The 22,940-nt window shown below is 41.0% G+C and overlaps 1 protein-coding gene across 1 annotated transcript; it reads right to left on the bottom strand.

The window, feature by feature from the left end:
• Nucleotides 1-3,859: 3,859 nt before the first annotated feature.
• On the bottom strand, nucleotides 3,860-22,544 carry LOC124254534 (xanthine dehydrogenase/oxidase-like; the record flags this gene model as incomplete). Its single annotated transcript, XM_046688349.1, has 5 exons — nucleotides 22,435-22,544; nucleotides 6,093-6,205; nucleotides 5,536-5,697; nucleotides 4,351-4,479; nucleotides 3,860-3,990 (listed from the first exon to the last, which is right to left on the bottom strand). Coding segments are annotated over exons 2-5 (500 nt in total), but the record flags the coding sequence as incomplete, so codon positions are not given.
• Nucleotides 22,545-22,940: the final 396 nt, after the last annotated feature.

Raw genomic sequence — 22,940 nt, 5'->3', positions numbered from 1 at the left:
CACCCCATCGTAAGTATCCATGATCATCATTCGCAAGAACATGCGCGATGATCACCGTATCCAGCAGCCAAAAGCGATCATCATCAATCGTATATCCGTGCAAGTTAGTTTATATCATCATCAACGGTATCCGTAACGATTGTCACCGTAGCATCCAGCAAGAATTCGATCATCATCAGCTGGCAAATTCAATACGTACCATCCGTAATGATCACCGTAGTATCCAGTACACGACCATCAGTGAATGCGCCGTATCTGCGGGTGAGGATGATTCATCATTGAAGTATCCAGCGTAATAGTCGATCCGAAACGACTAACACAAAATTAGCATCCAGGTATGATTTATCATCACCGTAAAGACCAGCAACAAATGATCACACCGTAAAGAATCAGGCAAGGATCATCAATAATAACCGTAGCATTCAGGCGCTGAATGATCTCCACAACCGTATATCCGTGGTAACCATCATCGTCAGTATCCGGTGCGCCAGAATGACCATCAACAGTATCCGGCGTTGACGATTCATCATCAATATTGATGCAGCGCAAGAATTTATCTCCTCAATACAAGCGGTATCCAGTGCCAGAGTCGACCAATAGCCGATGTTGTCGTAATAAAGAATGTATCGATGAGATGAGAGACAAGAGTTAGTCTCTCATACCTTTTAAAGGCTCAAGAATATACCAACTCGTTGAGTGTGTAGGAGAACTGGTGGGTGCAGTCAATTGTGTGTTCGAAGTCAGAATGGCGTCGGGAAAAGAAAGAAAACAACTATAAAAAGAATAAAATTGTTCGACAGCTCTGATCATAACGTATGCCAACATTTTCCGCATTTCGCTATAGCCGAAAGATTTAGGTACGGTACCGAATGAACAATCACAGTTAGTTTTGCTACCGGAATAGAACGAATGGTCGGTCGATGAACGACAAACTTCACTGCAGTCAATGTTAACACTGGCCAGCGTTTAAAAACGTCACCAGATAGCTCTGTTATCAAATTTCACAGAAATCGATAAAGCGGCGCCCAGGCATCAATATCAACGATCAATTAACACATTACGGTCGACTTCAGCAGATCTGAAGTACCAGCGAGCGGCAGCCGGTATAACAAAGTCTACGTGATGGAGCGCACCAATGATTATTGGCTCCTTTGAACACCCCGAGTGAAAATAAAGCCGTTCGGCCTTTCGTGACCGCATGAGTTCATGTAGCTCAGTTATGCATTCGGCAAAAGGCGCTGATCACAGATCGCAAGAAATGTGGTAGCGATTCGGCTCCGGAGATGATAGCACTGTTGCGATGTTATCGCTCTTCCCTCGATCAATGTTCTTCGTCTATTCCACTGACCTCGAATCTCCTTCCGCTTCCATTCACCATTACGATGCTCATAACAGACAGTCCGGCAACGCCGGTCAAGTGAAATGTCATCATCCGCAGTCAGGGACAGCAGCAACAATCATCTGCAACACCAATCGCCAGCCTTTGGTACAGGCACCAGTGGGCGATGATACGTCTGCATAACGAGGTTCCCGCCGCCGTGTCGCGTATCGCGCCCCGCGATTGTTCACTGTTCGCCGACGCCCGGTAAAGCCGCCGTCGCTATCGGTTTAAGCTGGTGTCACCTGGTCTCGAAAGAATAGCTGCGTTGAAACGTTGCCGCAGCCCGTAGATGGCCCCATTGCTGTTCCATTTGCGAAAGGTGTCAGTCAGTTTTTCATGCTCGAGCCGTCGTGTATCGCAGTCCCGTCGACGCAGCCAGTCCGAAGCTATACGGCCGCGAACGTTAACGCAACAAAGCATGAAGCCGTCATCTCGAAGATCGTTCGCGTTTTGAACATCGCGTTCATTCTGTTTCGTGAGCGTCATGTCATCATACAATCAAAACAATAAACGAAAAGTCATATCAATGTTTCACTAAACAAGAACGTGCTTTCTTTTCGCTTCAGCAACAACATCATATACGCCATCGTCGTATCATAAAATCAATAAAACACATCATCTCCGTTACATGTTCCACGATATTTCCGGTAACATTTCAACGTTTCTATCAATAAATTTCAAAAACAGAAATGAAGAAAGAACAGAAATGGTGAAAGAGCATTCGTATCGACACACATGACGACGTAAGTGTTGCGGGCAACAAGTTTGTTATCGGCGTCAGTCCATCTGGAACACCAACGCGTACAACACGCGCACTACCTCAGTAAGACGTCGTTGATTATCATCAACACCACATCATCAATGACGCAACCGTAAGTTCAATCAAACGTTTCGAACAATCACGTCATTGTTCATCGCGAATTATCCGGAATCACCATCGTAAAATATGATCTGCACCAACAGAAATATCCTCGATACAGAACCGAGCCAAAGTTGATTCATTTCTTATCAATCATCATCGGTATTGTAATAGCGTTCAGGCCAGTCGATGCATGCTCCGTCGTAATATTCGCGGACCGACGTCATTACACGACTCTGTTCAGTTCAACAGGAAACTTCAGTCCCCGAGCAAACGATATCATCATTGACCGTCAAATGATTCTTCAATATTACCCGTGACAGTCGCTGCGAAGACGCAAGAATTCGTCACGTCCTCAGCAAGTGGAGATGTATCAGGACCGACACGTGCCGCAACAATACACACCGTCACGCCAATAACGTCCAATCGAAGCGATAGTTATCAATACCACAGTCGCCGAACGATGACATTGGTACCTCATCAAACAAAACTGACAACATTCAATGCAATACTGCACGTACACTACATCAACCGATCAGAACATTTCGAACATCACAGCAAAGAAGGTCGATCATATTGTCATACGGAAGCTTCCAGTTATCCTTCGTCAATACCGGCGCGGATGAAAGAGCCATAGACATATTTAGATTTCGCCAACCGCAGCTGGCGAACGTTTCGCTAGACTATTGAGGGCTGTCTTCGTTCAACGAACCAGACGATGATATATTTGTCTCGGCTGGATGGCGGTTAACGATAGTTTTAAAGTTCCGTCTCGACAGCCCTGAACTCCTCAGCCCCAGAACGCCGTATTGTCGCGCGAGCGAAAGAATACGCGTGAATGCGCATCGCTCTTTAATCCACATCACGCCTGTGTCATATGCAGATGGTGCGTGATAAAAATTGAATTCAGCACGCTGCAGTTCGACGCATCGATCGCCACTGGCCGGCGCCCAGTGTTCGGTGGTCGGTTCGGCGGTCGTTGTTCGGATAGCCTGCGGCCTGCTCGGTCGCCCGAAATGGCTGATTCATTCAGCCGCCGCGTACGACGATGCTGGCGTCAGTTTCCGATTGTCCTCGAAACGCATAGCTTCAGATCGGTGAGATACACGCAGCCATAATAAACAGGCACGTTATGTTATCACTCTTCGAGCGCATGCGTAGAATGCCGGTGATATCACATCATCCGCGAATATGATGAAGCAACCGTGCATTGTCCGACGTTAAAAGCCAGCCGCAGGCGGCAGCAGTACCCTCGAACATTGTAGCGAATGCGATGTCAACTCCTCGGTCGCCAAACGTCGCGCGGAAGCGGGTCTGTTTGGTTACCCACGTCCAATCACCCGGTCACACCGCATATTCCGCGATCAATAGAAACCGATCTTACATGTCAGCATGTGTTAGAGGGGGATGTTTACATGTCAGCATGTGTTAGAGGGGTTGTTTATATGTCAGCATGTGTTAGAGGGGTTGTGTACATGTCAGCATGTGTTAGAGGGGATGTTTATATGTCAGCATGTGTTAGAGGGGATGTTTATATGTCAGCATATGTTAGAGGGTTGTTTACATGTCAGCATGTGTTAAAGGGTTTACATCGTCGTAGGTATATATTGCCGACGTACTTGTGCTTCGCAGTGAGATCAACGTTGGCGAGGCTTGCCACGCCGATGATGTTTTTCCAGTCGTAGTCGGGATGCTTGGTCCGGAATGGCTGCAACCTTTCATTCAGTGTCTCACAACAGGTTATGGCGGACTGAAAGGTATACATGACTCGTCAACCCATTCCATGTTTCTCTATGGCGTATTATAAATAGATAATAGCTTTTAAATAGATTAAAAAAGTTTAGACTTTGTTTTGACGGTGCATCTTCAGTATGTTGAAACAATGTGTGCTGTCTACGGGGACGTCGGGCAATAAACTGAACTGAATCAAAAACGAACTCTGATTTGACAGTGGCATACAAATGGTATACTAAACATCAGGTAGGCCTACTTTTCCCTTTATAAAAGCACATATCTAAACCTTTATCTAAAGGTTAATGACAATCCAGTTTCTATTGTGATCTGGAATCTGCAGTCTTAACCAAACCAGAATTGGTTGTGTGAGACTTACCTGGACGGCGTGCTCGCTGGAAACACTCCCACCTGTGACGGTGTTGTTGGCGGCCAAGTGGGAGTTGACATGTCGCATTCGCACCATGTTGAGGGGTATACCCAGGGTGCTTGCCACCGCCTGCAGCACCTGCAACAACAACAACGTCGGGTTAATGCAGGACATATATATCATATTCTCATAGATGATGTGATATCTGGCATTACAATTCGCCTTACAAGTTTACATGCACTCAGAAGAGTAATGCTTTATAGCATGCCTGTTTTGTATAACACTGCATTGAACACTATCCCAGCTATCTCACACCGGTCTGGAAATATACGTTTCGGGACTAATCCAAAAAACTGACATAACATGCATCGAGCTACGCAGCTGTGAGTGGATGGCATGCATTTCTCAGGCGACCAGGCGACCAGGCCACCAGGCTATCAGGCCACTGAGCCACCAGGCCAACAGGCCACCAGGCCACCAGGCCACCAGGCTACCAGGCCACCGAGCCGGACCAACCGGGCCTGTTAGTCCCCTGTTAGTCACGAACACGTCAAACTACTATGTGCAAGACCTAATTTTTTTATCACACTGCCATCTGCATCTGAAGGAAATACATATGACACAAATGACAATGTAATAGTTAAAAAAAACGATACGCATTCACACTGTATTCTCACTCACGCGTATACGAGCAGATACTGGGTTCAGGGTTCAGGGGCTGTGAGACAGACTACAAAACTATCAGTGCCGCCATCCGAGATAACAAACCCAGAACCAAACCCAGCACCATCACCTACACATGTCGGATTTCGTTGAGGACAGAGATAATTACATCAATAAGTCCCAAGGGCAGAAAACGTTCCTCAGCCACGGTTCATGGCTGGCTGAAATCTAAATATGTCTATGGCCTCTTTCATCCACGCCAGTTGTTGTTGGGAAAGGATGCTGGAAGCTTCCGACATGACAATATGATAATTGCTCTTGCTGTGTGTTCGGAAATAGTGATTTTCTGATCGAGTTTGTTGACAGATGTACATTACAATGTACATTGGATGTTGTCAGACTTTGTTTTGATGGGGTCGGGGGGATTTTACCAATGTCTCACTTCTTAATGTCATTCGAAGACTGTGTGAATGTGTGCTTAAGGTCACTTGATTGGACGTGGCGTGACTGGGTGTGAGATTATATTGTTACCTTTGTGTAGAGTCCCTGTCCCATCTCCACACCCCCTTGGGAGACGGTGACAGTGCCATCTCTGCTGTATATGGCAACATCTACAGACACGCCGGCACCCATGTAGAAGAATCCGTATTTGGCTGGTGTCATGGTGATGCCTCGTTTCTTCCAGAGGTTTCCCTGAAGACCACAAGAACCTGTGTGGACTAGACAATCTAGAGTCGATATAATGGCAATCAGTCCACGCAAGTGGGATACGATGACATACATTAATCATATCAGCTAGCCTGACCGCCCCAAGCCTGTGTGTGAGTGTAATAAGAAAATAGATGCTTATTGGCACGACTCGTTTCACCTTTATCTTCAGATCTTCTGGTATTACAGTTACAGATCATAATTTGTCTTGTGACGTAAATTCCAAGTCGTCACCTTGTGTCGTCCCTATAGTAATATACACATGGTGTTCAAACATTTGATTAGACTTACAATTTTGCGTGCGTTCATATGTGTGTGTGTGTGCGTGTGTGAATATCTTGGTATCTGCAAGGAACCATGAAGTGCACACTGTGACATACCTTGTTGAAGGTGTCGACCTCTCCCCGTCGTTTGTCGAACTCGGACGCCTGTCTCAGCTGTTGCCACAACTTACCCATCGTGCAGTCCTTAGTTCGTGGCCAAGTATGTCAATCTGGGAACAGACAGAACCAGTAAATACCTGGAAATGCTCTCACCTTATTTCTAATTCTTTTCTTATTTCTATTTTTAGAAATTGTGTCGAAGCGACAGCATGTACAAATCATGCGTTTGTGGAAACACAACAGGAATGATGTATTTGTGAATTTGTGAGCTGGTAATTAGCACATATATGATGATGGTACATTGGTAATCTTTGTGTAACTATACTAAGCAGCAAAAGAAACGTCTGTTTGGAATTTTCCTTCGCAGAAACGGATAACTGTAAACTCATTTAATGTTTTGATTGTATATTTTTGACATCTCCAACTTAACCTGAGCAAAGACATTCCTTCCCAAACTCAGAATGGAACCCAGGAAATGGTCTCAAAAACGCAACCTGATCTCCGAGATGGCAACTCATGCTGTACGTGCTGTTCACATGGACCAGCCCAATAAAATGCACCCCCAAACCTGGTTGAAACATTCACATTACAACGTCAGCAGGATGCCGCGACTCACGACAGCTCAGAGGAACCAGGCGCCAGGAAGACTTGAAGCTGGCCACACTGCACAAACCGTTGCCAATCATTTCCGGGTCAACGTTCGGACCATCTACAGGCTGCAGCAACGTTTACGCGCCACCAACACCACAAATAATCGCCCCTGTACTGGCAGACCAAGGGTGGCCACAAGAAGACAAGGCCGCCATGTTGTGCGACAGCATGTACAGAATCCCTTTATGCAGGCATCCGAAACAGCACGCCAGACAGTGGGAACACACGGAAGACCAATCAGTACTGGTACAGTACACCGACGTCTTAACAGCGGGAACCTCCGTTGCCGTAGACCTTACCGTGGACCTATCCTCACCCCTCGTCGTCGACGTGAACGTCTACAGTTTGCCCTACAACACCAAAACTGGCGATACAGGCAATGGAGAACTGTTCTGTTCACAGATGAGAGTCGGTACTGCGTATCAACTGCAGATGGCAGAACAAGAATATGGCAACTACTTGGCCAGCGTTACTCAGACCAATGTGTTATGGAAAGAGATGGGAGATGCAAGCATCATGGTATGGGGTGGAATAGGCCTGAACCAGAGAGTGGGTCCAGTGGTGTTCGAGAACCTTGGTCGAGGGAGAGGAGGCGGCATCACAGCAGTGCGCTACATCGACCAATCTCTCAGACCCCAGATCATACCACATTTCGCACGTCACCGGAAAAATATTGTCCAGCATCATAACGCCCGGGCCCATACTAACAGAGCTACATGGGACTTCCTACAGCAGAACGGTGTCAACATTATGCAGTGGCCAGCCCTTAGTCCTGATTTAAACCCAACTGAAATTCAGAGGAGACTGAATAATGTCATACGAAGGCCGAACACAGCCGATTTATTGCGCCAGCCCTTTCTCAGAGTGTGGTTCAAGGAGCCAATGGCCTTCATCAATCGATTGGTGCACTCCATGCATAGACGTGGTGCTGCAGTTATTGCCGCTCGTAGTGGTTACACTAGATACTGAAGTCAAGGGTCTGAATGGACTGCAAACGTTCACGTAATGTATTGAGTTATTCATTGATGTGTTAAGATATTGTGCACAAACATGTTTTTGATCCGCTTATGTCCATTTCTGTAAAAATTTGATAACAGAGCCTATCTAATTTTGTACTGACGTTTTTTTTCGCTGCTGAGTATATGTTCCAAGTGTTAACATTGTACAGTGGGGGGACAATGGCGTGCCATATTTAGCATTGCAGTTTCTCATCGACCGACCGACCGTTCTAATTTTATTGCCGACCCAGCAAAAAAACTGATTGTTTCATTCGAACACCGCCGTCTCGAACCTAACACGTACCGCCTCGTCATACAAAAATCTTTTAATCAGACGCTGCCACAAGTCCAAAGAATGCGGGAAATGGTAATAAAATTACATTATATGAGAATCAAGAACATTATTCAGATAATTTTGTCTTTATTAAGTTGTTTTTTTTTTTCTTTTTTTCCCGACCGACCGACCCATGATCAGATTTTGGTGGCTACGCAAAACCCCATGGACCTCTCCACTACACACTCAACAGGGAGTTGGAGTATATTCTTGAGCCTTTTAAAGGTATATAAGGGGAGCTAACTCTTGTCTCTCATCTCATATTACATTTCACATTACGACCAGCATATTTGTGGAGGTCATTCTAACACTGGATACTACACTTATGTGGAGATCATTCTTACACTGCATAATACAATTGTGTGGAGATCATTCTTACACTGGATACTACAATTGTGTGGAGATCATTCTAACACTGGATACTACAATTGTGTGGAGATCATTCTTACCCTGGATACTACAATTGTATGGAGATCATTCTTACCCTGGATACTACAATTGTGTGGAGATCATCCTTACCCTGGATACTACAATTGTGTGGAGATCATTTTAACACTGGATACTACAATTGTGTGGAGATCATCCTTACCCTGGATACTAATTTTGTGTGGAGATCATTCTTACCCTGGATACTACAATTGTGTGGAGATCATTCTTACACTGGATACTTCAATTGTGTGGAGATCATCCTCACCCTGGATACAGCAATTCTGTGGAGATCATTTTAACACTGGATACTACAATTGTGTGGAGATCATCCTTACCCTGGATACTAATTTTGTGTGGAGATCATTCTTACCCTGGATACTACAATTGTGTGAAGATCATTCTTACACTGGATACTACAATTGTGTGGAAATCATTTTAACACTGGATACTACAATTGTGTGGAGATCATTCTTACACTGGATACTACAATTGTGTGGAGATCATTTTAACACTGGATACTACAATTGTGTGGAGATCATCCTTACCATGGATACTACAATTGTGTGGAGATCATCCTTACCATGGATACTACAATTCAGTGGAGATCATTTTAACACTGGATACTAAAATTCTGTGGAGATCATTCTAACACTGGATACAACAATTGTGTGGAGGTCATTCTTACCCTGAGTACTATAATTGTGTGGAGATCATTTTAACACTGGATACTACAATTGTGTCGAGATCATTCTAACACTGGATACTACAATTGTGTGGAGATCATTTTAACACTGGATACTACAATTCAGTGGAGATCATTCTTACACTGCATACTACAATTGTGTGGAGATCATTTTAACACTGGATACTACAATTGTGTGGAGATCATCCTTACCATGGATACTACAATTCTGTGGAGATCATTTTAACACTGGATACTACAATTGTGTGGAGATCATTCTTACACTGGATACTACAATTGTGTGGAGATCATCCTTACCATGGATACTACAATTGTGTGGAGATCATCCTTACCATGGATACTACAATTCTGTGGAGATCATTTTAACACTGGATACTACAATTGTGTGGAGATCATTCTTACACTGGATACTACAATTGTGTGGAGATCATCCTTACCATGGATACTACAATTGTGTGGAGATCATTTTAACACTGGATACTACAATTGTGTGGAGATCATCCTTACCCTGGATACTACAATTGTGTGGAGATCATCCTTACCCTGGACACTACAGTTGTGTGGAGATCATCGTTACCCTGGATACTACAATTGTGTGGAGATTATCCTTACCCTGGATACTACAATTGTGTGGAGATTATCCTTACCCTGGATACTGCAATTGTGTGGAGATCCTCCTTACCCTGGATACTACAATTGTGTGGAGATTATCCTTACCCTGGATACTACAATTGTGTGGAGATCCTCCTTACCCTGGATACTACAATTGTGTGGAGATTATCCTTACCCTGGATACTACAATTGTGTGGAGATTATCCTTACCCTGGATACTACAATTGTGTGGAGATTATCCTTACCATGGATACTACAATTCTGTGGAGATCATTCTAACACTGGATACTACAATTGTGTGGAGGTCATTCTTACCCTGAGTACTATAATTGTGTGGAGATCATTTTAACACTGGATACTACAATTCTGTGGAGATCATTCTAACACTGGATACTACAATTGTGTGGAGATCATTTTAACACTGGATACTACAATTCAGTGGAGATCATTCTTACACTGGATACTACAATTGTGTGGAGATCATTTTAACACTGGATACTACAATTGTGTGGAGATCATTCTTACACTGGATACTACAATTGTGTGGAGATCATCCTTACCATGGATACTACAATTCTGTGGAGATCATTTTAACACTGGATACTACAATTGTGTGGAGATCATTCTTACACTGGATACTACAATTGTGTGGAGATCATCCTTACCATGGATACTACAATTGTGTGGAGATCATTTTAACACTGGATACTACAATTGTGTGGAGATCATCCTTACCATGGATACTACAATTCTGTGGAGATCATTTTAACACTGGATACTACAATTGTGTGGAGATCATTCTTACACTGGATACTACAATTGTGTGGAGATCATCCTTACCATGGATTACTACAATTGTGTGGAGATCATCCTTACCATGGATACTACAATTCTGTGGAGATCATTTTAACACTGGATACTACAATTGTGTGGAGATCATTCTTACACTGGATACTACAATTGTGTGGAGATCATCCTTACCATGGATACTACAATTGTGTGGAGATCATTTTAACACTGGATACTACAATTGTGTGGAGATCATCCTTACCCTGGATACTACAATTGTTACAGACAAGTTAGAGGCCCAGTCCAGACGTAATAACGTCATTATACATGGCATTGCAGAAGAACAGGGTGAAACATGGGACACAGTTGAAAGTAAAGCTAGAGACTTTCTCTCAAATAAACTGAACATGCTTAATGCACCATCTGTTCCCATTGACCGCGCCCATCGCTTGCATAGCAAGTCCGGTACCAGACCAGTCATTGTCCGTTTCACATTTTATAAAGATAAGGAATCTGTTATGGAACGGGGGAGACGTCAGTTGAAGGGGGATGGCATCAATAAAGTTTCAGAGGATTTTACCGAAAACATTCGCTGGATTAGACAACAGTTATTTCCTTTATGAAACAGGCAAGGGACGGGAGCAAGGTAGCTTTTTAAGCTATGACAAGCTTGTCATTGACGGTGATGTTTTGTTTTCGATGAGTATAACAAAGATATCCGTCAGATCGGCCGACGCCGTAATTGGTCGAGCAGAAGTCAACCTGCTCATCACCGTTCTGATTCCCCGCCCGCTGCTTCCCCCAACAACACGTCGTCTGCTCATCACCAGGCTGACTCCCCTCACGATGTGTCGTCTGCTCAAGGGTCCAGATAGGAAATTGGCGGTGGCCCCGTTGATGAATCTTCTCTTATATTAAAGATCATGAGATAAGTATTTCACATTATCTAAGTTTTGTACTTGGAATATCTGTGGTATAAACACCAAAAATATCAGATCCTGACTTTATATCATTTTGTGAATCTCATGATGTATTCAGTTGTATTGAGACAATGAGTCCTGATGCACAGCACGTCCTGGACGCTACATTCAGTAATTTTGATAATTTTATGCAATGCCGCCAGGCGACATAATGTTGGCAGATATTCAGGTGGTATATCAGTTTCTATTCGGAAGAATATTTCTTCTTTTTTTCAGAGTGTGTATATGGACTGGGAGAACTGTTTATTTTCAAATTAACAGATGACTCTGCACGCTTCCACATATTTATTGATTTGTATACATCCACCCAGAAAGATCGCCTGAGTATACAGCGTCAGAAGACAACGGCATAGACATATTAGAAAATAAACTTTTACAAGTACTGTTTGATTATGGGGAAGCCAATAAGTTTATTTTGTTTGGTGATTTTAATGCCAGAACAGCGAGTGAGCCAGATTTTATAGTAAATGACGGTTCCGACTATATACCCGTTGGTGACGATTACGCACCGGATAACTTTGATAAAACCCCGCACCATATGACACTGTCACAAATATGTATGGAAAGTGTTTACTGAGCTGTGTAAATCGATGAGTATACACATTGTGAACGGTAGAAGTTTGCCTGATATCCCCGGAAGTTTAAGTTACATTTCAAAGACCGGTTGTAGTACTGTTGATTATGCGCTTATTTCATCTGAGATGTTCAACAATATTGATAGTTTTGAGGTTAAACTCGCACAGAGTCGGATCACCTCCCGATTGTTTGTGTAATCCATGACATAATCGCCTCCGCGCCTTGCTTAAGTAACGATACAGTAATACCCATGTTCAAGTCCGTAGGGTATAAACTACGGAGGACCAGAGAGAGAGTTTTCATATGTACTTGGTAGATGGCATAAAGAATGGTATCCTGAATGATTTCAGAGACCTACTGTATACCGATGTTAACTCTGCCATTTCTGAAATTACATCCCTACTTCAATTATCAGGCGTTAGAGCTGGAGCCATCAGACTCATTTCACCCTATCACCGTCAATCGCGCCAACCTCCTTGGTTTGATCAAGAATGCGGCAAACTTAAGTCAGAAAAATACAGACTTTTAAACTATTTCAGAAAACATAAGTGCGATTCTAACCTCGATTCTTATTTGAATGCAAAACAAAATTTTAAAAAAATGTTGCCAATTAAAAAAAGATAATTATTTAGCCAAAGCTGCAGATGATATTAAAATAGCAGCAAGAAATCCTGACTGTAAGATATTTTGGAGCACGTTAAAACGCCATCTTCAGAAAACGGTTCTCACAGATAATATTTCTCCGTACCAATGGTATCATTACTTCAAAGGTCTCCTTTCCTGTAGAGATACGAAACTGCTTTCAGATTTTGATAAATCAGTGTATGATTTTGTCTCAACGCATAACTGTGATGAGTGTGAAGAGCTTTCATTCTCGCATGATGTTTTGTCAACTCCAATTACCGAAGATGAGGTAATAAAATCTATAAATGAATTGAAATGGAATAAGGCAGCGGGGCATGACGGTATCCCTCCTCATTTTACAAATCTACTTTTACTTCTTTAGTGTCATATTTGAAAGATTTATTTAATGTAGTTCTTGATAGTGGTAAATTCCCATCGGTATGGAATATAGGTATGATTGTCCCTTTATTCAAGTCTGGGAGTGTATCAGAACCATGCAACTATCGTGGAATATCTCTTCTAAACATTTCTGGAAAATTATTTGCTAATATATTAGAAAAGCGTTTACGTTGCCTGGGTTGATCTAAACGAGCTACTTGACGAGGCTCAAGCTGGTTTTAGATCCGATTATAGTACAACTGATAATTTATTTATATTACAGTCATTATGTACAAAGTACCTCTGCAGACCAAAAGGAGATTCTATTGCGCTTTCATCGACTTTAAGAAAGCCTTTGATTTTGTTGACCGTAAGAAATTGCTATTTATGTTACATACCAAAGGATGCCATGGCAAAATGTATAATATTTTAAGAAGCATGTATGACTCTGTTGCAGCCTGTGTTAGAACTAATTCTGGCAACACTGAATCGTTTAACACTTCCGTTGGTGTGCGACAAGGCTGTGTAATAAGCCCCGTACTCTTCATCTTCTTTATTAATGAACTTGTAGATGATATGTATAAATCGTGTAATAATGGAATATTTGTTACTCCCCAAATCAAAGATTTACTTTTGCTTCTCTTTGCAGATGATATTGTTACGTTTTCATTCATGGTAAACGGACTGCAGGCACAGATAAATATTCTTCAAACATTTTGTGACACATGGGGACTAGAGTTGAATATGGAAAAATCTAACATAGTTGTCTTTAGAAATGGGGGTATAGTGGCACATTCTGAAAAATGGTTATTCCGTGGCAAAAGTATTAATGTTGTTTCATATTATAAATATTTGGGTCTTCTATTTTCCAGCCGATTAAATTGGTCCATGGCATCTAAAACCCTTGCAGCACAAGCTAAGAAGGCATTATTTCCTATTTTTAAACTGTTTAAGGCTAATAAGTTTATTTCATTTGACTCAGCTTGCTTACTTTTTTTGACACTAAAATAGCACCAATATTGTTATATGGATCTGAAATTTGGGGAGTAAACTATTTCGAAGCTATAGAAAATGTGCATGCATCATATTTTAAAAGATTTCTTACTGTAGGTAAATTTGCTTCCAACAAAGCCGTACTTGGCGATACAGGCCGCTATAGCATGCATATTGAGAGTCAAATGAGAGCTATCAGATACTGGATTAAACTTATAAGAATGCCTGATTATCGCTACCCCTATCAAAGCTATCAATTATTATTATCCCTAGACAAACGTGGAAAGTATTCTTGGGCTTGGTGTCCGAAATGTGTTATTTTCAAGCGGGTTTTCTTATGTTTGGTTTAAGCAAGATGTTGGTGATATAAAAATGTTTTTGTTAACTTTTAAGCAACGAATAAAAGATATATATATTCAGAATTGGCACGCAGCAGTAAATTCATCGAGTTTTCTAAGTCATTATTCACAATGTAAATCGATGTTCGGACCTGAAAATATATTAGGGTCCTTAATGATAAGTCCCTTTAAGAAATTTTTGTAAATTTAGAATCTCTCTACATGCCTTAAAAATACAGCGTTATAGAAAAGATAAAAATACATTGGAAGATTTATCATGTTCTCATTGTTCTTCTGGTAAAACTGAAGACGAACGTCACTTATTATTAGACTGTGAGGCATTCTCTGCTGGCCGAAAGAAGTATCTAAAATGCTTTAATGATGCCCCACAAACGATATATAAAATACTTAATTCTAATAACGATGACACTATTAAATCAGCTGCCATTTTCATAAAACATTTGATGTCCATCCTTAAATCACATGTAAAACCATAATTTCGTGTCACGTGACCAATATTTGTTAAAATGAAAATTCAACTGTACTATGGGCCACTGTGCCTACATTACTGAATAAAACCTGTCTGATACTACAATTGTGTGGAGATCATCCTTACCCTGGACACTACAGTTGTGTGGAGATTATCCTTACCCTGGATACTACAATTGTGTGGAGATTATCCTTACCCTGGATACTACAATTGTGTAGGGATTATCCTTACCCTGGATACTACAATTGTGTGGAGATCCTCCTTACCCTGGATACTACAATTGTGTGGAGATTATCCTTACCCTGGATACTACAATTGTGTGGAGATCCTCCTTACCCTGGATACTACAATTGTGTGGAGATTATCCTTACCCTGGATACTACAATTGTGTGGAGATTATCCTTACCCTGGATACTACAATTGTGTGGAGATCATCCTTACCATGGATACTACAATTCTGTGGAGATCATTTTAACACTGGATACTACAATTGTGTGGAGATCATTCTTACACTGGATACTACAATTGTGTGGAGATCATCCTTACCATGGATACTACAATTGTGTGGAGATCATCCTTACCATGGATACTACAATTCTGTGGAGATCATTTTAACACTGGATACTACAATTCTGTGGAGATCATTCTTACACTGGATACTACAATTGTGTGGAGATCATTTTAACACTGGATACTACAATTGTGTGGAGATCATTCTTACACTGGATACTACAATTGTGTGGAGATCATCCTTACCATGGATACTACAATTCTGTGGAGATCATTTTAACACTGGATACTACAATTGTGTGGAGATCATTCTTACACTGGATACTACAATTGTGTGGAGATCATCCTTACCATGGATACTACAATTGTGTGGAGATCATTTTAACACTGGATACTACAATTGTGTGGAGATCATCCTTACCATGGATACTACAATTCTGTGGAGATCATTTTAACACTGGATACTACAATTGTGTGGAGATCATTCTTACACTGGATACTGCATTGTGTGGAGATCATCCTTACCATGGATACTACAATTGTGTGGAGATCATCCTTACCATGGATACTACAATTCTGTGGAGATCATTTTAACACTGGATACTACAATTGTGTGGAGATCATTCTTACACTGGATACTACAATTCAGTGGAGATCATTCTTACCCTGAGTACTATAATTGTGTGGAGATCATTTTAACACTGGATACTACAATTCTGTGGAGATCATTCTAACACTGGATACTACAATTGTGTGGAGATCATTTTAACACTGGATACTACAATTCAGTGGAGATCATTCTTACACTGGATACTACAATTGTGTGGAGATCATTTTAACACTGGATACTACAATTGTGTGGAGATCATTCTTACACTGGATACTACAATTGTGTGGAGATCATCCTTACCATGGATACTACAATTCTGTGGAGATCATTTTAACACTGGATACTACAATTGTGTGGAGATCATTCTTACACTGGATACTACAATTGTGTGGAGATCATCCTTACCATGGATACTACAATTGTGTGGAGATCATTTTAACACTGGATACTACAATTGTGTGGAGATCATCCTTACCATGGATACTACAATTCTGTGGAGATCATTTTAACACTGGATACTACAATTGTGTGGAGATCATTCTTACACTGGATACTACAATTGTGTGGAGATCATCCTTACCATGGATACTACAATTGTGTGGAGATCATCCTTACCATGGATACTACAATTCTGTGGAGATCATTTTAACACTGGATACTACAATTGTGTGGAGATCATTCTTACACTGGATACTACAATTGTGTGGAGATCATCCTTACCATGGATACTACAATTGTGTGGAGATCATTTTAACACTGGATACTACAATTGTGTGGAGATCATCCTTACCCTGGATACTACAATTGTTACAGACAAGTTAGAGGCCCAGTCCAGACGTAATAACGTCATTATACATGGCATTGCAGAAGAACAGGGTGAAACATGGGACACAGTTGAAAGTAAAGCTAGAGACTTTCTCTCAAATAAACTGAACATGCTTAATGCACCATCTGTTCCCCATTGACTGCGCCCATCGCTTGCATAGCAAGTCCGGTACCAGACCAGTCATTGTCCGTTTCACATTTTATAAAGATAAGGAATCTGTTATGGAACGGGGGAGACGTCAGTTGAAGGGGGATGGCATCAATAAAGTTTCAGAGGATTTTACCGAAAACATTCGCTGGATTAGACAACAGTTATTTCCCTTTATGAAACAGGCAAGGGACGGGAGCAAGGTAGCTTTTTTAAGCTATGACAAGCTTGTCATTGACGGTGATGTTTTTGTTTTCGATGAGTATAACAAAGATATCCGTCAGATCGGCCGACGCCGTAATTGGTCGAGCAGAAGTCAACCTGCTCATCACCGTTCTGATTCCCCGCCCGCTGCTTCCCCACACAACACGTCGTCTGCTCATCACCAGGCTGACTCCCCTCACGATGTGTCGTCTGCTCAAGGGTCCAGATAGGAAATTGGCGGTGGCCCCGTTGATGAATCTTCTTTATATTAAAGATCATGAGATAAGTATTTCACATTATCTAAGTTTTGTACTTGGAATATCTGTGGTATAAACACCAAAATATCAGATCCTGACTTTATATCATTTTGTGAATCTCATGATGTATTCAGTTGTATTGAGACAATGAGTCCTGATGCACAGCACGTCCTGGACGCTACATTCAGTAATTTTGATAATTTTGTATGCAATGCCGCCAGGCGACATAATGTTGGCAGATATTCAGGTGGTATATCAGTTTCTATTCGGAAGAATATTTCTTCTTTTTCAGAGAGTGTATGGACTGGGAGAACTGTTTATTTTTCAAATTAACAGATGACTCTGCACGCTTCCACATATTTATTGGATTTGTATACATCCACCCAGAAAGATCGCCTGAGTATACAGCGTCAGAAGACAACGGCATAGACATATTAGAAAATAAACTTTTACAAGTACTGTTTGATTATGGGGAAGCCAGTAAGTTTATTTTGTTTGGTGATTTTAATGCCAGAACAGCGAGTGAGCCAGATTTTATAGTAAATGACGGTTCCGACTATATACCCGTTGGTGACGATTACGCACCGGATAACTTTGATAAACCCCGCAATTCATATGACACTGTCACAAATATGTATGGAAAGTGTTTACTCGAGCTGTGTAAATCGATGAGTATACACATTGTGAACGGTAGAAGTTTGCCTGATATCCCCGGAAGTTTGGGTTACATTTCAAAGACCGGTTGTAGTACTGTTGATTATGCGCTTATTTCATCTGAGATGTTCAACAATATTGATAGTTTTGAGGTTAAACCTCGCACAGAGTCGGATCACCTCCCCGATTGTTTGTGTAATCCATGACATAATCGCCTCCGCGCCTTGCTTAAGTAACGATACAGTACCCATGTTCAAGTCCGTAGGGTATAAACTACGGAGGACCAGAGAGAGAGTTTTCATATGTACTTGGTAGATGGCATAAAGAATGGTATCCTGAATGATTTCAGAGACCTACTGTATACTGATGTTAACTCTGCCATTTCTGAAATTACATCCCTACTTCAATTATCAGGCGTTAGAGCTGGAGCCATCAGACTCATTTCACCCTATCACCGTCAATCGCGCCAACCTCCTTGGTTTGATCAAGAATGCGGCAAACTTAAGTCGTAGAAAAATACAGACTTTTAAACTATTTCAGAAAACATAAGTGCGATTCTAACCCTCGATTCTTATTTGAATGCAAAACAAAATTTTAAAAAATGTTGCCAATTAAAAAGATAATTATTTAGCCAAAGCTGCAGATGATATTAAAATAGCAGCAAGAAATCCTGACTGTAAGATATTTTGGAGCACGTTAAAACGCCATCTTCAGAAAACGGTTCTCACAGATAATATTTCTCCGTACCAATGGTATCATTACTTCAAAGGTCTCCTTTCCTGTAGAGATACGAAACTGCTTTCAGATTTTGATAAATCAGTGTATGATTTTGTCTCAACGCATAACTGTGATGAGTGTGAAGAGCTTTCATTCTCGCATGATGTTTTGTCAACTCCAATTACCGAAGATGAGGTAATAAAATCTATAAATGAATTGAAATGGAATAAGGCAGCGGGGCATGACGGTATCCCTCCCTCATTTACAAATCTACTTTTACTTCTTTAGTGTCATATTTGAAAGATTTATTTAATGTAGTTCTTGATAGTGGTAAATTCCCATCGGTATGGAATATAGGTATGATTGTCCCTTTATTCAAGTCTGGGAGTGTATCAGAACCATGCAACTATCGTGGAATATCTCTTCTAAACATTTCTGGAAAAATTATTTGCTAATATATTAGAAAAGCGTTTACGCGCCTGGGTTGATCTAAACGAGCTACTTGACGAGGCTCAAGCTGGTTTTAGATCCGATTATAGTACAACTGATAATTTATTTATATTACAGTCATTATGTACAAAGTACCTCTGCAGACCAAAAGGGAGATTCTATTGCGCTTTCATCGACTTTAAGAAAGCCTTTGATTTTGTTGACCGTAAGAAATTGCTATTTATGTTACATACCAAAGGATGCCATGGCAAAATGTATAATATTTTAAGAAGCATGTATGACTCTGTTGCAGCCTGTGTTAGAACTAATTCTGGCAACACTGAATCGTTTAACACTTCCGTTGGTGTGCGACAAGGCTGTGTAATAAGCCCCGTACTCTTCATCTTCTTTATTAATGAACTTGTAGATGATATGTATAAATCGTGTAATAATGGAATATTTGTTACTCCCCAAATCAAAGATTTACTTTTGCTTCTCTTTGCAGATGATATTGTTACGTTTTCATTCATGGTAAACGGACTGCAGAGACAGATAAATATTCTTCAAACATTTTGTGACACATGGGGACTAGAGTTGAATATGGAAAAATCTAACATAGTTGTCTTTAGAAATGGGGGTATAGTGGCACATTCTGAAAAATGGTTATTCCGTGGCAAAAGTATTAATGTTGTTTCATATTATAAATATTTGGGTCTTCTATTTTCCAGCCGATTAAATTGGTCCATGGCATCTAAAACCCTTGCAGCACAAGCTAAGAAGGCATTATTTCCTATTTTTAAACTGTTTAAGGCTAATAAGTTTATTTCATTTGACTCAGCTTGCTTACTTTTGACACTAAAATAGCACCAATATTGTTATATGGATCTGAAATTTGGGGAGTAAACTATTTCGAAGCTATAGAAAATGTGCATGCATCATATTTTAAAAGATTTCTTACTGTAGGTAAATTTGCTTCCAACAAAGCCGTACTTGGCGATACAGGCCGCTATAGCATGCATATTGAGAGTCAAATGAGAGCTATCAGATACTGGATTAAACTTATAAGAATGCCTGATTATCGCTACCCCTATCAAAGCTATCAATTATTATTATCCCTAGACAAACGTGGAAAGTATTCTTGGGCTTCTGGTGTCCGAAATGTGTTATTTTCAAGCGGTTTTTCTTATGTTTGGTTTAAGCAAGATGTTGGTGATATAAAATGTTTTTGTTAACTTTAAGCAACGAATAAAAGATATATATATTCAGAATTGGCACGCATCAGTAAATTCATCGAGTTTTCTAAGTCATTATTCACAATGTAAATCGATGTTCGGACCTGAAAATATATTAGGGTCCTTAATGATAAGTCCCTTTTAAGAAATTTTTGTAAATTTAGAATCTCTACATGCCTTAAAAATACAGCGTTATAGAAAAGATAAAAATACATTGGAAGATTTATCATGTTCTCATTGTTCTTCTGGTAAAACTGAAGACGAACGTCACTTATTATTAGACTGTGAGGCATTCTCTGCTGGCCGAAAGAAGTATCTAAAATGCTTTAATGATGCCCCACAAACGATATATAAAATACTTAATTCTAATAACGATGACACTATTAAATCAGCTGCCATTTTCATAAAACATTTGATGTCCATCCTTAAATCACATGTAAAACCATAATTTCGTGTCACGTGACCAATATTTGTTAAAATGAAAATTCAACTGTACTATGGGCCACTGTGCCTACATTACTGAATAAAACCTGTCTGATACTACAATTGTGTGGAGATCATCCTTACCCTGGACACTACAGTTGTGTGGAGATTATCCTTACCCTGGATACTACAATTGTGTGGAGATTATCCCTACCCTGGATACTACAATTGTGTGGAGATTATCCTTACCCTGGATACTACAATTGTGTGGAGATCCTCCTTACCCTGGATACTACAATTGTGTGGAGATTATCCTTACCCTGGATACTACAATTGTGTGGAGATCCTCCTTACCCTGGATACTACAATTGTGTGGAGATTATCCTTACCCTGGATACTACAATTGTGTGGAGATTATCCTTACCCTGGATACTACAATTGTGTGGAGATCCTCCTTACCCTGGATACTACAATTGTGTGGGAGATTATCCTACCCTGGATACTACAATTGTGTGGAGATTATCCTTACCCTCGATACTACAATTGTGTGGAGATCCTCCCTACCCTGGATACTACAATTGTGTGGAGATTATCCTTACCCTGGATACTACAATTGTGTGGAGATTATCCTTACCCTGGATACTACAATTGTGTGGAGATTATCCTTACCCTGGATACTACAATTGTGTGGAGATCCTCCCTACCCTGGATACTACAATTGTGTGGAGATCCTCCTTACCCTGGATACTACAATTGTGTGGAGATTATCCTTACCCTGGATACTACAATTGTGTGAGATCCTCCTACCCTGATACTACAATTGTGTGGAGATCCTCCTTACCCTGGAAACTACAATTGTGTGGAGATTATCCTTACCCTGGATACTACAATTGTGTGGAGATCCTCCCTACCCTGGATACTACAATTGTGTGGAGATTATCCTTACCCTGGATACTACAATTGTGTGGAGATTATCCTTACCCTGGATACTACAATTGTGTGGAGATTATCCTTACCCTGGATACTACAAATGTGTGGAGATTATCCTTACCCTGGATACTACAATTGTGTGGAGATTATCCTTACCCTGGATACTACAATTGTGTGGAGATTATCCTTACCCTGGATACTACAATTGTGTGGAGATTATCCTTACCCTGGATGCTACTGTTATTGGAAGATCGACTACTGCGTTTGTATTATTCTGCCATTTGAATACTTCTGCCACAGTATTTCAATACTTTTATTGTGAATTAGATTGATTGATAAACTATGTCACATCCATTTGTTCTATGGTGGCTTCAGGCAGAGTTCCTCTGCGGACTGATCCCCAATAGCGTTTAGTTTCAGCTTAGAATTAACACGCACCACCATCGTGTATACCCCGTGTCGTCATACACACACATGTAATGCCATGTGCTTGCTGGCATCTTACCTGGCCTTCTTTGTAAAGGTTGGCCTCTTTCACATCAGCTGCAACTTTGCCAAGACTTTGGGCCACATTTTCCAACACGGCCTCAATGAGGAATCCCGCTGGGTAGGGGCCTGAACAAGGATAACACTATATACTCACATATATGGCATGCCATTACAAAGGTCAATAGCAAACAGTATTGTGAGTGAGTGAATAAATGTTTTAAAGTCGCTTTCAGCAATATCACGGCTGGGGACACCGGAAATGGGCTTCACACATTGTACCTATGTGGGGAATCGAACCTGGGCCTTCGGAGTGACGAGCGAACGCTTTAACCACTAGGCTGCCCCGCCGCCCCTTACATCATTGTAATGAAATGCCAGTGCAAATTCTTCATAAAATGTCCATCATTCATGAATGATCAAATGTAAACATATAGACACATACAAACGTCGTAAGACACATACAAAGGATAAAAGTTTAATCATTATACCTGGTCCACGCATTGGATTTCCGGGTGCTCTGTT

This window comes from Haliotis rubra, unplaced genomic scaffold (assembly GCF_003918875.1).
Source record: "Haliotis rubra isolate DU_JTF1 unplaced genomic scaffold, ASM391887v1 Scf574, whole genome shotgun sequence".
NCBI lineage: Eukaryota > Metazoa > Mollusca > Gastropoda > Lepetellida > Haliotidae > Haliotis > Haliotis rubra.
Note: the sequence above shows the minus strand (reverse complement) of the source record. Positions and strands in the feature narration are given on the sequence as shown.